Source organism: Gavialis gangeticus, unplaced genomic scaffold, assembly GCF_001723915.1.
Source record: "Gavialis gangeticus isolate Ggan-Ray unplaced genomic scaffold, GavGan_comp1, whole genome shotgun sequence".
Taxonomy (NCBI): Eukaryota; Metazoa; Chordata; order Crocodylia; family Gavialidae; genus Gavialis; species Gavialis gangeticus.
In genome coordinates, this window is record NW_017729026.1 from 26,370,104 (window position 1) to 26,387,730 (window position 17,627).

Genomic DNA, 17,627 nt, shown 5'->3' on the forward strand with positions numbered 1-17,627 from the left:
AACCAAAAATACTCATATAGTCACACTAGTCTTTGTGACTGCTGCTTGGTTAATAGAAATCCCCTTTTTTCCTTTAATTGTTGGGGAAGAAAGCCTTCAAGTGTTCCTTGTAATTTCAGTGAATCATTCCCATTTTCTCTGTGTTTCTGTCATTGGCCCTCCTTTCAGTGGAGGCACGTTACATCTAGAGTTGTTTACGTGAGCTCAGCAACTCCTATCCACCAAGGGATATGGTTAGAAGTAAAGATTTTCCTTTTCTTACCAGAACTCAAAGAAAAATCTCTGTTGTGCATCCAGTTCCTAGCAGATCCTGTCAAAAATATAAACTCAGTAATTGACCTTGTTTTTTAGGCTTTGCTTCCATAAATTCTTAGAATGGCTTTTGCTTTTCACAAATATTGTAGAAAAATGTTTTGAGTTAATCCATAAAGGTTTGTAATGGTGTTGAGAAGCTACCTCATCACATTAGACATAAGTAATAGCACATGCTCATAAGAGAAAACATACTGGGCACATCTACACGTGCCCCTGACCACACATTTGGTACTGTACATTTATTTACTACTTGCTAAATGATGCATGGTTATTTTTTGATGCTGGTACTGTGCAGTCCCAGCAGGACAGTTATTTTTAGATGCTATGTTCCCATAGCAACAAGCTACAGCGATGTAGCCCATCGCTATAGCAATGTAGCATCGGCATCACGGTTTGTGCCTACCAACACTACATTGCCAGAGCAACAAGTTATGTTGCCGTAGCTTGTTGCTACAGTGACATAGCATCTCGTGTACACACACCTACCGTGTACCAGCATCAGCTGACTACTTGGGAGACTTCAGTTATGCAACTGATGAACTTTGTTCTGTTGATCCAAAAATAGAACTTATATTATTCTGTTTGAAAAACACCTGAATATAGCCTTTCCTGTGTTTCCACATGTTTTTTGAACTTATGAAAGAGATGCAACCTGAGAACAACCCAGGGTGAAAAACCACTCCTGGCAGAGCAAATAGCTGTACAATTAACTGTTCTCAGAGAAGCCACAGCATAGCCCTCTAGCATCTTAGGTGCTTTACACCTACTCTACTATTTACCCCAGCAGGGAGCAGAATATGCCCCCTTCACAATTTCACACTGTGCTTCAGGGAGACATAGGACAACTCTGAGCAGTCTAGGTCAGCCAGTCAGGGCTGAGGGAGCCTTCAGGGAATGCAGATATGTGCACAGAGTCCCCGTGGCTGCTCAGTGTTAGCACTGCAGTCTTTTTTGTTCTTCAGGAGCTCAGCGCTCAAATGTCTGTTTAACCATCTCCAGGCAAGCTTTTCTACCACAAAAATAAACCCCGGTGAATTCTTCCAGGTCATTTGAAAGTGTGTAAGTGTCTTAGAATTATAGCAAGTTAGAGTTGGAAGGGATGTCAGGAGGTCATCTAATCTAGTCCCAATCCCCTGCTCAAAGCAGGACCATCCCCAACTATACTATCCCACCCAAGGCTTTGTCTAGCCAGGTCTTAAAAACCACCAAGGATGGAGATTTCACAACCTCTCTGGGTAATCTGTTCCAGTGCTTTACTAGCCTCCTGGTGAGAATTTTTCCCAATATGTAACCTAAACTACTTATGCTGCAACTTGAGACCATTGCTCCTTGTTCTGTTATCTGCCACCACTGAGAACAGTCTAGCTCCAGTCTTAAATTATGATATGAATTTACCTTGCGTTAACAACTTTGCATTGATGCTGTGTGTGGAGTAAGCTACCTCCCTGGTCAGATCCTGTAACTGACAGTTTAACTGTTGGTAGATGTGCTAATTTAGTATGGTATCTTGTGAACCAAGATCATAATAACAGTGGTCACAAATAGAATATGATCTTTTTTAATGGGAAGGCCTTTCAAAGACTTATCTTAAGATGGTTAAAGACTTTTTTTTTAAATCTAAGGAATTAATTATAGTAATAATTATTTATTTTCCATTCCAGACAATCCTTTGAATAATGAAAGTTCTCGAACTCATTCCTCTGTAATTGCAACAAGCAAAATGTCTGTAAAGACCTCAATATTTCACAAAGACGCTGCTACGCTAGAACCCCCATCTTCTGCTAAGATTACTTTCCAGTGTAAACACACAAGTGCCCTTCCTTCCCATGTTTTGAATAATGAAGATTTAGTAGAAGAGCTTTCACAGCCAAACACAGAAGCAAGACCTGAACTTTCAGTCCACCCTCTTACAAAAGAAAGCACTTACACTGCAAAATACCCAATGTCGTTCAGCAATAGTGCCCATTCTGAAAACTCACACAAAGAAAGTAATAAGAAGGATATTCTTCCTGTTTCTTCTTGTGAAAATAATATTTTTGAATATGGAGATGATATTTCGTCAGTGAGCAGACAGATACCAAGTAGGAAGTATACCAGCATCAGGAAGGTTGAGAAGGATTCCTCTTTTATGCATATGAGCCGCCATATTAGTGATGGTATATTGGGTAAAAACTCATTTAATTTTTCAGATTTGAGCCACTCCAAAAGTAAAATGCCTTCTGAAATAAGCGAAAAATCCAGCAGCACAACTATAAATAGCTTTTTCCCTGCAACAGTAACAGAAAATTGTGATTTGGTGTCTTGTTCGGGGGGGAATCGAACTGTGATGCATTCTGTTGAAAACAGTACTGACGAAGGTGGCCTTAATAAGCTTAAAATTAGGTATGAAGAATTTCAGGAACATAAGGCAGAAAAACCAAGCCTCAGTCAACAAGCAGCACATTACATGTTCTTTCCCAGTGTTGTTCTTTCTAATTGTCTGAGCCGACCACAAAAATTAGCTCCTGTAACATATAAATTACAGCCAGGCAACAAACAGTCCAGGTTAAAATTGAATAAAAAGAAACTGGGCCTTATCAACCATCAGGAGCTTGTAAGTGTAAATCATATTGCATCCATTAAGGAAAGCTGCTATACACAAGGTAATGCATGTAGTAATATTCCTGATAAGGATAGTGCTTTGCCAAATGATTTAGTTCAAGTTCCTCATGATACCTTTGACAATAGGATGCCTACAAATGCTTCTAATTGTACTGACTGCCAGTTTGGAGATGGTTCTCTTGAAACTGAGCAGTCATTTGGATTATGTGGGAATAAATATACACTCCGAACCAAGCGTAAAGTGAATTATGAGACTGAAGATAGCGAATCAAGTTTCGTCACACACAACTCAAAAGTTAGCCTACCTCATCCCATAGATAGTGGAGAAAGTTTGGATGGGTCTCAGAAATCTCGAAAACGTAGAAAACTCTCTAAAAAACTGCCACCTGTTATTATCAAATACATTATCATCAATAGATTTAGAGGGAGAAAAAATATGCTTGTTAAATTAGGTAAAGTAGATTCTAGTGAGGAACAAGTAGTACTTACAGAGGAAAAAATGAATTTATATAAAAAGCTTGCACCTTTAAAGGACTTTTGGCCAAAAGTTCCTGACTCCCCTGCAACCAAATATCCTATTTATCCATTAACACCAAAGAAAAGTCACAGAAGGAAAGCAAAACATAAGTCAGCTAGGAAAAAAACTGGAAAACCACAAAAAGCAAATAATAAAAATATTAAAAGAACTTTATCTTTCAGAAAAAGAACTCATGCAGTCCTTTCTCCTCCTTCACCATCTTACAATGCCGAAGCTGAAGACTGTGACTATAACTATAGTGATGTTATGTCTAAATTAGGTTTTCTCTCTGAGAGAAGCACAAGCCCAATAAATGCCTCTCCCCCTCGCTGCTGGTCTCCCACTGATCCAAAAGCAGAAGAAATTATGACTGATCTAGATAAAGAAGCTTTACTTTTTAAGGGTCCTAACATGTTCAGTAGCAAGACTGTTAATTCCAATGTAGGAAAAAATAGTCGAGCAAAATCTCAGGTTAAGAAATGTAAAAAGAAGCTTCCTGGCCCCACAATAGCTACTAAGAAAAGGAACAGGATTAATCAGACAGATAAAACATCAGATGATGGAAAAAAGAAACCTAGAACAAAACAGAAACAAAAAACAGCTGAAAAAATATCATCGAGGAAACGCATGACATTTAAAGGTGAAAAAGGAAATGTTCGTTCTGCTGCAGCAGTTAAATTTGTACTGAAGCACCAAGATTTGCCTGAGATTTCTCACAACTCTAGCAGCTCACAACCACTTCTTACTCAGAAAGAGAGTCTTTTAACTGGCTACTCAACAGGACACTTACCTTCCACACAGCTCACCTCCACCGCTGATGCACAAGGAAAATCTTCTGGCTATTTTCATTCATTGCTGGAAACTGATAAATCTCTGGATTTACAAAGTTTCACTACTGCACGAGGAGACCTTCATTCATCTATCATTTCTATTCCCATCCTAGCTGGAAGGGAAATAACAAAAATAAACTCCCAAAGGCCTAAGAGTCAAAGTACAGTATGTTGTATGAAGGAATCTTGTTTGATTCAAAATAGCATATTTGATCCATCTCAGGTAACACAGAATGCACATATTTCTAAAGATACAACATCTACAAAGATGGGAGAGCCTGTGAATTCACAGACTAGGTACTTATCAGTTGGAAAACTAAATGAAACTCATAGTTCTTTAGATCTAACTAAGACTGATCAGATGCATACCACTAATTTTTTGCATTGTAAAGAGAGTAATCAGCAGCAAGTTTTGTGCTTATCAGAAGCAACAAAATTTGCTGATCCTTATTCTTCCATACTCAAATCATCTGAGGAAAGCCATGGGTCTCTTCAGTTACCTAAAAACTGTTTTGTAACTGCTTTGAAGAGTCCAGTAAAGCAGATAGGATGGGAACACAAACAGAGAGGATTTGTTTTGGATATGTCACATTTTAAACCTGAAAAAGTAAAACCGAAGTCCCTATCAGAAACCACCTCACAAACAAAACCTTCTTCTCAGTGTAAAAATCGAACTATTGTGGCCCCATCAGCGTTCAGTGAAGGACAGTCTGGGCTAGCTGTTCTAAAAGAATTACTGCAAAAAAGACAGCAAAAAGCACAACATGCAAATGTTATGCAAGAAGCATTATCAGTTAAACCTCAGCTGAACAGAAGTATTTCTTGCCCTCTTGAACAGAATAAAGCAATTAAAAGATCAAGGTCAGTCACTTCACCAAGGAAGTCCCGTACTCCCAAAACTACAAAGCCTAAAGAAAAAATGCCCAAACTTTTAAAAGTAGATTCTTTTAACCAACAGAACACTAATCAGATTGACCACTCCGTGTCAGATGACAGTCCCATTTTTTTTTCAGATCCAGGCTTTGAAAGCTGTTATTCCCTTGAAGACAGCTTGTCCCCCGACCACAATTACAATTTTGATATTAATGCCATAGGGCAGACTGGATTTTGCAGTTTGTACTCTGCAAGTCAGTTTGTCCCAGCAGACCAAAATCTGCCACAGAAGTTTTTGAGTGATGCTGTCCAGGATCTTTCTTCTGGACAAACAACAGAAAATGAACTTTTAAACGTTAATAGCCAAAAATCTGAGGAAGAGAAACAGCGTCCTTCAGACCCAGGTAAATGGATTAGACCTGGTGCTCTGAGCCCTGAGCTTTTTGAGAAAGCATCCTTGGAAAGCAATGAGAACCATCCCCACAGTCAGTGGAGAAACAGTGTTCACACTCCAACATCTCGATCTAACTCATCAATAGATGCTTTTTGTATCCAAGAGACAGAGGACTATGTAAATGAGAAATACAAGTTGAATAGAAATCCACTGAGCAAAGAGAGATTTCTTAATCTTCCACAGCCAGCTAATTCAGACTGGATTCAAAGTCGCACTAGAAAGGAAGCCACTTTTGAATCATGTCAATCACTTGATTCTGTTAATACTTCTTTTACTTCCCTCTTGTCTTCTCCGGATGGTGATCTTGTGGATGGCACTTCAGAGGATTTAGAGTTGTATGTTCCAAGAAATAATGAGGGCTTAACTCCTACTCCCGACAGTTCACCAAGATCAACTAGTTCTCCCTCGCAATCAAAGAATGGAAGTCTTACACCTCGTACTGCTCATGTTCTTAAACCTCTCATGTCCCCACCAAGTCGTGAAGAAATCATGGCGACTTTGCTGCATCATGATCTTGCAGAAACAATTTACCAAGAACCATTTTGCAGCAATCCTTCTGATGCACCAGAAAAGCCCAGGTACATTCCCTATGCACTTATATTATAAGGTCGGTCTCTCTCTCTCTCTCTCTCTCTCTCTTTGTAATTAAATCTAAGTGGCCTTTCTTGTGAAGTTAATTTTATTATACAGTGTAGGAGATTTTCACCCAGTGATGTATGATGTACTTAAAGTTCCAGGTTTTTATATTTTTTAACTCAGTAATGAAGAGTTTGAAAAAATCCATTTGTTTGATTTCACTGTGCCTGCGTGTTTTTTATTGGCTTGTGTAGTTTTGGTATCCACAGTAATGTTCAAAGGATGAGTGAACTGACTACCTGCTCCCTTGGTCTGCCCATATGACCTGCTGTGGAAGCTACCAGCTATCTTGGGACTCTGTTTGGTTCTGATTATGAAGACTGCCTGTAAATCTGACAAGTGCTTAGACACCCCTTTAATGGATGACAAGTGTTGATCAAGTATTTAAGAGAATGATTTTTGCAAATAGTGAAACTGGTCACATTGTCATAATATTGTAAAAGAGGCTTCCTGCCAGTGCTAAAGCCATATTCATTTTACATTAATTCATTCCTTAATAAATATACATCTAATCCCAAAATGTAGTGGTCCTTCAGAAGTATTTCTGTAACCAGGGAGGATTTCTGCTCCCTTCCTGAAACTACATCATGTTTTAATGCTAGGTACCCAAAAGCATGAAGGTAGTGTCTCTGTCACTAAAAATATGTATTTGCTTATAGTTTATTTTACAGTAAACAATTCCAGTTTTATAAATAATCCTGTGACATATTGCTACTGCCTGATGTTAGAAACTAACTTGTTCTCAAGTCTATGAATCACTAGGGTTGAGAAGCTATATGGACACAGCATGCTCTTTCCTTGAGGGAAAGGAATTGATCATCCACTTAATTTTTAGTGACCTCTTTTGCTGATTTTTATGAACACATAATAGACTCTAGGAGGAACTTACACATAGCTCTCTTCTGCTGAAAGGTCGATGGTTATCCTGGGATCTTTAATATGAAAGTAAAACATAAAGCAAGTAACATTTGGAGAGGCTCACTAGAGGCTCCTATAGGGATTCATGGACTCCCTCCATTAGGAAAAGAGTAATTAATCTCAAGAGTTTTATTTGTGGCAAAATAAATTTATAGTATTTTCTTTATAGGGAGATTGGAGGTCGACTTCTCACAGTAGAAACTAGACTTCCAAATGATCTACCTGAGTTTGAAGGAGACTTTTCCTTGGAAGGACTACGGCTCTGGAAGACCGCATTTTCAGCAATGACACAAAATCCTAGGCCAGGATCACCTCCACGCAATGGGCAATCTGTTATTGATAAAAGACAAATCAATAGCCATAAAACTAGTGAAGATAAAAAAATAGTAATCATGCCTTGTAAATGTGCTCCAAGTCGCCAGCAGGTTCAGACATGGCTCCATGCCAAAGAAGAATATGAGCTTATGAAGAAATTGCTTAAGGACCAGCCTGTTGAGATGGAAAAAGGAAATGAGAATTTGAGCTCTACAACACTGCCTTCAGAGAAACCTGTTGAAATAACAAAAACAGTTGTTGAGGATGAGAGTTTTCCTAACCTGCAAGATAGGAGACCTACTGGACCTACAAAAGATGCTCCTGTTTCCCAGATAAGTACTACAGTAATAAAAACCAAGGAAACTTGTGACACACATGTGAATAATATAATTTCTACAAATTATACCATAGAACCAAATAAAACCCCAGTTGAAAGCAAAACAGTTGCTACTTCAACAATAGAACCTGATAAGGAAGAAGAGGAAGAGGACTACTATATCAATTATAGCTCGCCAGATTCTCCAGTGCTTCCTCCTTGGCAACAAGCAGCATCCCCAGATTCTAGGCAGTCCGGTTTTGAAGATGCAGACTGGAGTAGTCAAGATATAGTTCCATCTTCTGTGGAAGAAAAGGATGTAACATCTGCTGAGAGTGAAGATAAACCTGTCAAAGCTGAGGGTTGGACTCCCTTGAGCACGTCTCCACTCTTTCTCAAAGAAGGTGTTGGAAATTTGGAATCATTTTGCCTACATAGTACTCCCCTTGTGCAGAGAAAACCTCAAGAAGTAATACCAGATGCACTTGACTTTACCCCCTTATCAACAGGTAAAACTGTTATTTAAGCAAGATAAAAACAGGGAGAGGCACAAAAATATTTTCTGAAAGTTGATTAATTAATTTATTTTTAAATGGGGAAATATCCACTGCCCTATTGGGTGAGTAAACTAAACTATTTTTGTAAGGGTAATAATTTGGTAAACATTTATGAAATAATTATTCAACCATTAGGATTCTGGTATCGCAACATCCTTATGCTGTGTTGTCATTTGACTACGATATAGATTTTATAGTAGTAGATACAAACACTTGACCTCTGCAGATGTTCAGTTTTATACTAGGAGAATACCTTTTCCCTTGGTAGAAAACAGTTGTGCTGATAGTGAAACTTTTTCTCCCGGAGCAAAAATGGCTGCTGTTTGGCAGGATGGTGGGGGTATTCTCCTGTGTTTGGGAATGCTCCCAGTTAGTTGGGCGGTAGAGGAGAGGCATATTCTCTTGGGTCTCAAACCCTCCCCAGCTCCTTGTAGTAGCTGCTACTGCTTTCCAGCAGTTGCCAACTGCCACTTGATCGCCTGCCTTCTTCCAAGGCAAGGGAAGAGGGCAGGTCTCAGCTCTGCTGAGGGTGGGTATGGCCGAGGGAGTGCAGCTCTCTAGTGTCCCTGGTTGGAAAGCTCACCTGTGAAGCTCTCCAGCTATGGGACTAGAGGAACATCTTGTATAGTCCAATTCCTGGACTTTTTCTACTAGAAAAAAATCATCTAGTATAACTGATCGTCTGTATGCGGCCACCATTATTGAAGTTGAATTGACAACGTTTTTCCTTACTAAATCTTTAGTTCAAATTCTGACATTCATCAAACAGCTACTTAATTTGAATTTAGAGTATAAATTTTAAATGTTTTAAATTGAACTGTACAAGAGAAGTGTTCTTGTCTTAATACCATACATTTAGTATGCCTTTAGAAACTACTGCAGTCTTAAAATTGTTTTTGAACTAAAAGGTGATTATCCCATTCAGGCTGTAGTATCCAGGAGCTTTTTCACTTTCTTTGTACTTAATTCTGCTTTCTAGCAAATATTTGAAGGAACCAAATAACTTTGCTATATGTCCTTACAGAAACCAAAATTCATAAATTAAGTCAGAGAAGAGGAAGTAATGCTGACACTCTTCGAAGAGTACTTTTAACAACACAAGTGAAGGTAAGAAATTTTATGATAAAGATATGTTTTTATAACATTACATATACGTTTATGTGTTAGTTCTGAAGCAGTGATGGTCATGTCTTACTTTGTCCCACTTGTATGTATTTTAAAACTATTTTTAGAAGTAGAGATTACAACAGCTTTCTGGTTTTCATGGCATTTCTTTTACAGGTGGAATCTTGGAAAATTTTAATTGTATGGCAATTACAAGGATGCAAATACAAAAAGAAAATACAAACACAAATCTTAAGCCTATTTTATATGGTCATATCAAATTCCAAGATGTTTTGTAGACTTGTGATTTTCTTGTGTTCTTTTTTTAATTAAAAAAATTATATGCTGTCAGTTGTGCTTGAGGTGTTGTTATTGCAATGTCAGTATGCATTTGAGAATAAATGTGTCCATATGAGCATATGCAACCAACAAATTAAATTATAATGTATTGATTAGCTTTTTTATATCCTGTTGCACTAATCTGTCAAATGTGGTAATGACCCCTTCATTAGTCTTTTACAAATACCACATACTAACCAAAATTCCCTTTGGCATGGCAGGACATGCAGTTTTTAGGATTGGACGTATAAACTTCCTCGGATACCAATCACGCAATTATATTAATGTGTGCCGGAGCATTATAAGCAAAAAAAAAAATAAAAATAAAATAAAAATGGGGGGGCAGGGAGTAATTAAAGTTTTAGGATGACTTGCCTCTTTCATACAGATGTACTGTACAATATAGACTACATACAAGGAATTTTCACGTTAATATTAAGCTTACAAACTGTAAAGTTAATTTTAAGACTAGGAAGAAAAATGAGAATTTCAAGTAATTATAAGAAAAATCTTTTAAGATTACTTAAAAAATACACTTGAAATTTGTGGATATCACCAAGCCGAGGGAAGTTTGCAAGTGTTCTGGAGAGTGAGATCAGCTTGATTTTGACAATTGCAAAATCGGTCTGAAATCAAGAAGTGAACTTGTCTTTACTGAATTTCATTTTCTTGATTTTTGGACTATTTCCTAATTTGTCATGATAGTTTTGAAATGTTGTTTAGTTTAGAAAAGAGAAGAGGGAGGAAACACAATGGTAAGTCTTCCAATATCTGAAAGGTTGTTATGAATAGGATGGTTAATCAGTTATTCTTCATGTTCTCTTGGAGAAGGACAAGGAAAAATCAACTTAATTTGTTGCAAAGATGATTTGGGATTGATATTAAAGAAAATTTTTGAACTATTTACAGTGGCCATGTACAGACATTCATTTTCTATGGGGAGAATCACCATTCTCCTGGTAGAAACCCAAAGCATGCAGACATTCAAGCTTTTTTCTCTCAGAGCAAAAATGTCTATTCCTGGAGAAAAATAACTTGGGAACAACCAGGGTTAAATTGCTCCCAGGAGAGCTTCTCTTGGGAGACCGAACATCTACACACTTTTCCCTGGCTTAACTTCTCCCAGAAACCAGGAGGAGTGGAACCGGGGCAAAGGCTCCCATGCCCTCCAGAGACTGGGGTCATTGGTCTGGAAGAAGGCTGCTCCTCATATCCTGTAGACTGGGAGCAGAGGGGAGGAGCGTCCACCAACTGCTCCCTGCCTGCTTCTCGGTCTGAAGTGCCAGTGCTGGATGAGGCAGCAGCTCTTACAAAATTTGCAACAATACAAAAAAAGTGCCATGGATGGCCACATATTCCAAGCTCTCTGGCTGGAGCTTGACACAGTTGTTGCAGACATGCTCTCTAGCTAGGAGGCAATATGCAGCTGATCTGTAGTTCCCCTCTGCAAGTCCACTTCGCCCCCAGGGAAGTTTAAAGGGCTTACCAAGCCAGGCAGGCTGACTGACAGACTTGCAGGACCTTTGAAGGTCTTGGCTTCCTGGCAGCCTGAGAGTCAGCTGAGGGTTGTCTGGAACTGCACAAGAGAGTTTTTAAAGGCTCTAGTGCTTTAAAAGGCTGCTGATATTGAAACACCAGCAGTCCTTTTAAAGTTCTGAGCATGCAAGCAGTATGACACCAAGAACAGCTCAACAATGCTTGGCTGCCTGTGCACCGTTTAAAGTATCAGCAGGTTGGCAAGTTTGCATATGGGACAGACTTAGGTCCAGGACAGGGCCACTGCCATGGCTATCCTGTCCTCACTGCTCTTCCAGCAGTTTGAAAGGTGAGTGGGTAGCCCAAGAGCAGGGAGAAGCTCACTGGTCCCTGGGCTGCTCTCTCAGAGAGCACTCTAAAAGGCCCTGGTCAGCCCCTGCTGCCCATGGCTACACAGGACAAGCTGCCAGAGAGGCAGCTGCTCTTTGGTTCCTGACAGATGTTCACTTTAAGGCATGATGAGATCTGATGCACAATCCCAAATATTATGCCTCCTGCCATGCCATGTGTACATGGGATCTGATACCCTCCAGTGTATCTATTACACGCCCAGCTTGGTGTCATCTGCAAATTGGCTGAGGGTACAATCCATCCCATTCTTCCAGAATGTTAATAAAGATATTGAACAAAACCAACCCCAGGACCAACCCTGGGACACTCCGCTTGATGCTGATGAACCTAGATATTGAGCCATTGATTACTACCCTTTGATCCTGACAATCCAGCCAGCTTTCTATCCACCTCACAGTCCATCCAACCCATACTTCCTCAACTTGCTTGCAGGAATGCTGTAGGAGATGGTATCAAAAGCCTTGCAGAAGTCAAGGTACATCATGTCCACCGCTTTCCCCGCATCCACAGAGCCAGTTATCTCTTCATAGAAGGCAATTGGGTTGATAAAGCATGATGAATCCATGCAGGCTGTTCCTAATGGTGTAGATTGTAGCCATGTTAGTCTAAGGACATAGGCAGACAATGTTCTTTGGGTGAATCTGATATCTTCTATCAAACCAACTCAAATAGTTGGAAAAATACTTTTTTGCAAGCTTTTGGGTACAATTATCCTTCATCAGGCAGGGGAGGTGTCTGCAGGTGGTCTGTGCTCTTCCTGAATGGGAGTAGTAAAGCAGCCGTAGTAGTAAAGGTATGCAAGAAAGCCAGTCAATTAAGATGTAAATTGGGCTGGTTAACAGGTGAGAGACAGGTTGGGGGTAGGGTGGGAAGGGGAATGAATGTTTTTGTTCCTAATCGCATTCTTCTCCAAGTGCTTAGAAGTGGATTTTTTGGGAACCTGCTCCATGATTTTTCTGGGGACTGAGGTGAAACTGATGGGTCTGTAGTTCCCTGGATCCTCTTTCTTCCCATTCTTAAAGTTAGGCACTATATTTGCCCTATTCCAATTGTCTGGGACCTCTTCCGATCCCCACAAGTTTTCACAGATGATAGCTGGTGGTTCTGCAATCACATCAGCCAATTCCCTCAGCACCCTCAGATGCATTGCTTCTGGCCCCTTGTACAGGCATGGACTTGCACACATCCTTTCTAAATAGTCCCTAACCTGTTCTTTCACCACTGTGGGCTGCTGACCTTCTCTCTAAACTGTTCCCTGGTGCAGTAGTCTGGGAGCTGAACTTACCTGTGAAGACCAAGGTAAAAAAGGCATTGAGTACTTCAGCCTTTTCCTCATTGCCTATCACTAGGTTGCCTCCCCCATTCAGTAAGGGACCCACACTTTCCCTGACCTTTCCTCTTGTTGCTAACATACTCATAGAAGCCCTTCCTGTAACCCTTCACATCTCTTGCTAGCTGCAACTCCAATTGTGCTTTGGCCTTCCTGACTTTATCCCTGCATGTCGAAGCAATATTCTTATACTCCTCCCAAGTTGTTTGTCCAATCTTCCACTTTTTCTAAGCTTCCTTCGTGTGTTTAAGCTCACCAAAGTGTGCTCTGCTAAGCCAAGCTGGTTGCTTGCCACATTTGCTATCCTTCCTGCACATCGAAATGGTTCATTCCTGTGCCCTCGTTAAGGTTTCTTTAAAATACAACAAAGTTCTTCTGGACTCCTTTCCCCCTCAGACTGGTCTCCCAGGAGATCCTACGCATCAGTTCCCTGAGGGAGTTGGTCTGCTTTTGTGAAGTCTAGGGTCTGTACTCTACTGCTCTCCTTTCTTCCTTTTGTCAGGATCTCAATCTTGTGGTCACCACTGGCCAACTTGCCATTCACTTCTACATCCCCCACCAGTTCTTCCCTGTTTGAGCAGTAGGTCAAGAAGAGCATGGCCCCTAGTTGGCCACTTCAGCACTTGCACCAGGAAGTTGTCCACAGCACTCTCCAAAAACTTCCTGGATTGCCTGGGCACTGCTGGATTGCCTGAGCCCTCCCAGCAGATGTCAGGGTGATTTGAAGTCCTCCATGGCAACCAGGGCCTGTGATCAGAAACTTCCGCTAGTTGTCTTAAGAAAGCCTTATCTACCTCATCCTCCTGGTTAGGTGGTCAATAGCAGACCCCCACCATGACATCACCCTTGTTGGTCTCCCCTCTGACCCTAACCCAGAGACTCTCAACAGGCCTATCTCCAGCTTCATACTAGAGCTCTGAGCAATCATACAGCTCTTTTACATCAAGTGCAACTCCTCCTCCTCTTCTCCCCTACCTGTCTTTTCTGAACAGTTAGTATCCGTCCATGACACTGCTCCAGTCATGCGAGCTGTCCCACCAATTCTCTGTTATTCCAATCACATCATAGTTCTGTAACTGCAAGGACTTCCAATTCTTCTTTCTTGTTTCCCAGGCTCTGTGCATTCACGTGCGCACACCTGAGGTGACTAGCTGATTGCCCTGTTTTCTCAGGAAGAATGTAGCGTCTCCTGTTGTCCCCTCCTGCTTGTGTTTCCTCCAGGTATCTGCTTCCCCACTTACCTCAGGGCCTTGTTCTCCATCCCCCAGCGAACCTAGTTTAAAGCCCTCCTTGCTAGGTTTGTAAGCCTGTCTGTGAAGATGCTCTTCAGTCTTCTCGTCAGGTGGATCCCATCCCTTCCTAGCAATCCTTCTTGGAACAATATCCCATGACTGGGCAGTTAACATTAGGGGCTTTAGGCTGTACAGGCATGATAGAGAAGGAAGGAAAGGGGAGGGGGTGGCACTCTGTCAAGGAGCACTACACATGCCTCTGCCAGCAGAATGGGATCAGAGGAAGGGCAAGCTGAAGTGCTCTGGGTCAAGATTCAGGGGGGACAGGGAGAGAGGGATTTGACGGTGGGGGTCTACTACATAGATTAAGGGTCAGAAGGGACCTAGTAGATCTTCTAGCCCGACCCCCCGCCAGGGCGGGAGAACAACAAAAAACCCCAAAAACAAGAAACGGGACTCAAATGAGTCCAGCCAGGTAGGCATCCAGCCTCTTCTTAAAGACCCCCAGGGTAGGGGCCAGCACCACTTCCCTTGGAAGTTGGTTCCAGCTCCTAGCCGCCCTAACTGTGAAGTAGTTTTTGCGGATGTCCAATCTATACCTCCTCTCCATCAACTTGTGCCCATTACTCCTTGTTATGCCAGCGGGCGCTAGGGGAAACAGCATCTCCCCCAAACCCTTCTGGTCCCCCCTAGTGAGTTTATAGACGGTCACCAGGTCCCCCCTCAGCCTTCTCTTGTGGAGGCTGAATAGGTTCAGGTCCCGCAGTCTCTCACTGTAGGGTCTGCCCTGTTGTCCCCGGATCATGCGGGTGGCCCTCCTCTGGACCCTCTCCATGTTGTCCACATCCCTCTTGAAATGGGGCGCACAGAACTGGACACAATACTCCAGCTGTGGCCTGACCAGCGTCGCGTAGAGGGGGAGGATCACCTCCTTGGCTCTACTCGAGATGCACCTGTGGATGCACGACAAGGTCCGGTTAGCCCTGCCAACCATGACCTCGCATTGTCGGCCCATGTTCATCTTGGAGTCAATAATGACTCCAAGATCTCTTTCTGCCTCCGTGCTCTCAAGTAGGGAGTTCCCCATTGTGTAAGTGTGCTGCTGGTTCCTACTGCCCAAGTGCAGCACCCTGCACTTGTCCGTATTGAAACGCATCCTGTTCCTGTTAGCCCACCCCTGTAACCTATCCAGATCCTTCTGCAATCTCTCACTCCCTGCTAGCGTGCTCACCTCCCCCCAAATTTTGGTGTCATCAGTGAATTTAAACAGGTTACTTTCCACCCCATCATCCAGATCGCTGATGAAGAAATTGAACAGCGCAGGCCCCAGGACCGAGCCCTGGGGGACTCCGCTACCCACCTCCCCCCAGGTCGAGTATGACCCATCCACCACCACCCTCTGAGTGCGACCCTTCAACCAATCTGCAATCCATCTGACTGTGTAGGCTTCTATGCCACAGTTGCCTAGTTTTTTAACTAGGATGGGGTGAGAGACGGTGTCAAAGGCCTTGCTGAAGTCCAGAAAGACTACATCCACCGCGACACCTGCATCCATGGCCTTTGTGACCTGTAGGTGCTCTTAATCTGCTCAGGGTCACCCCTGGCAGCATCATTGGTGCCCACATGGATGAGCAGCATGGGGTAGGAGTCGGAGGGTCAGAAGTCTTAGTAATTCTGTGACATCTTGGATCTGGGCTCCAGGCAAGCAGCAGATGTCCTAGGACAACAGGTCAGACCAGAAGATGGATGCCTATATCCCCCACAGAAAAGAGTGTCCAACCACCACCACCCATTGCTTTCTCTTTGTAGTAGTGGTCTCAATCCTCCCCGCCTTGGGGGTTCCTGGCCTGGCCTCTTCCACCAATGTAATGCTCTCCTCCTCTGTTGCTAGTGCTCCATATCTGTTCTCTAAGCAAACCTCTGCATGTGGGGATCACGACAACTACTTGCTGACAGAAGATACAAGCTTCCACCTTCCTGGGAGTCAGTGTCCTCTTCCTTTTCTCGCATCACCTCTGGCAGTCCTTCCTCCACAGTCTTAGAGGTTTCCTCCAGCGTGGAGTCAATGAAGTCCTCATGGCAGAGAACGCTTTGGAGCCTTGCTACCTCTTGTAGTTCCCTTGCCTTCTCCGGAGGGACACCACCAGAAGGCATTGCTCACATTGCAGGCACTCCCTCAGCTGACTGACACTGGAAGGAACCTGCAAACCGCAGTCTGTACAGAACCAAACCAGGACCTGTGTGGAAGCCTCAACAGTGTGTGGTCCTGCCTGGACATGCACCTTACAGGTGAAAGCAGAGGAAAGGCTGGAAGTGGCAGTGGTTCTGGTATTATGATGTCCACCAGCTATCTCCCTGGGTCTTCTAATCTGCTGCCTCTCCCTTTGTGTCTCTTTCCAAGCAGAGCTTTCCTAGAAAACTCCTGTAGGTGGCCTGGTTGCTGTTCCTTGATCTGAAGGGTTCCCTTTTCCCCTGCAACCTCTTTCCTCTCAGCAAGCTTACAGTAAAGGAATGTGAGAGAGTTTCCAAGCAAAATGAGCTTCTGGCAGCAGGGCTCCTAGTAAAATGTCTGAGCTGGGGTAAGCAAGGCCAAAGCCTGGGGAAAAAACACAGGCCTTGGAATAGATAGGCCTAGGAGCAGAAGCAGGTGAGCACATGGCCTGGAGAGGACTGGCAGACAGCAGAGGGCTAGGGTGCCCAAAGCTTAGCAAGGGAATAGAGCAGAGCCTGAGAGGGGCTGAGGCCATGGTCTGAGAGGCCTGGTAATGATTAACAGCTGGTGGTTGTGGAATGGACTAAGGGGAGGTTAGGCTGGCCTAACCTCAGCTGGCGCAGAGAAAGAGAGAGGGGCCAAAAGAATAAAGGATCTGGGGCCCAGATGGAGAGAGAGCCTGAGACCAGGAGGGGCTGAGTAGATGGGGCCTGAGGCCTGAAGCCTAATACAGATAGAGGTGCAAGTGCCCCAAGAAAGGTGAGTATGAGGAAGGCCTTAGAGTCGGGAACCCACAAGGGGCTGAGTAGGTAAGGCCTGAGGCTGGAGCCCAGGAAGGGAAGGTGTCAGCTGGGCCATGGGGCTTGGAAGTCAGTAGTGGGGGGGGGGTGTCAGCAGGGCCTGGGAGCCCAAAGGTCTAACTGGCCTAGGAGTGGGGCCAGGGTCTAGGGCAGGGGTGGGCAAAATACGGCCCATAGGCCAGCTCTGACCTGCCAGGCACTTTCCTTCAACCCATGGGCACACAGCAACTAATTGTATCCCACCCAGCCTGCACATGTCACTCCCATCCTTGTGTGAGGAAGGGCCTGACCTAGCCACCATACAACTTGCATTTTCAGATGCCAGGGTACCTGCTTGACTTCCCTGGCATCCCGTTCACTCCAGGCACAGGTAGGAAAGTGGCAGGAGTGG

General features: G+C 43.1%; 1 protein-coding gene across 1 annotated transcript in view; it reads left to right on the plus strand.

The window, feature by feature from the left end:
- REV3L (REV3 like, DNA directed polymerase zeta catalytic subunit) overlaps positions 1 to 17,627 on the plus strand; it is a gene marked incomplete at its 5' end in the record, with an annotated part of 167,150 nt that overhangs the window by 42,846 nt on the left and 106,677 nt on the right. Inside the window, 3 exons of the mRNA XM_019520079.1 lie at positions 1,977 to 6,168; positions 7,314 to 8,284; positions 9,357 to 9,439. Of these exons, the coding sequence (XP_019375624.1) occupies positions 1,977 to 6,168; positions 7,314 to 8,284; positions 9,357 to 9,439 (5,246 nt within the window). The remainder of the gene's footprint in view (positions 1 to 1,976; positions 6,169 to 7,313; positions 8,285 to 9,356; positions 9,440 to 17,627) is intronic.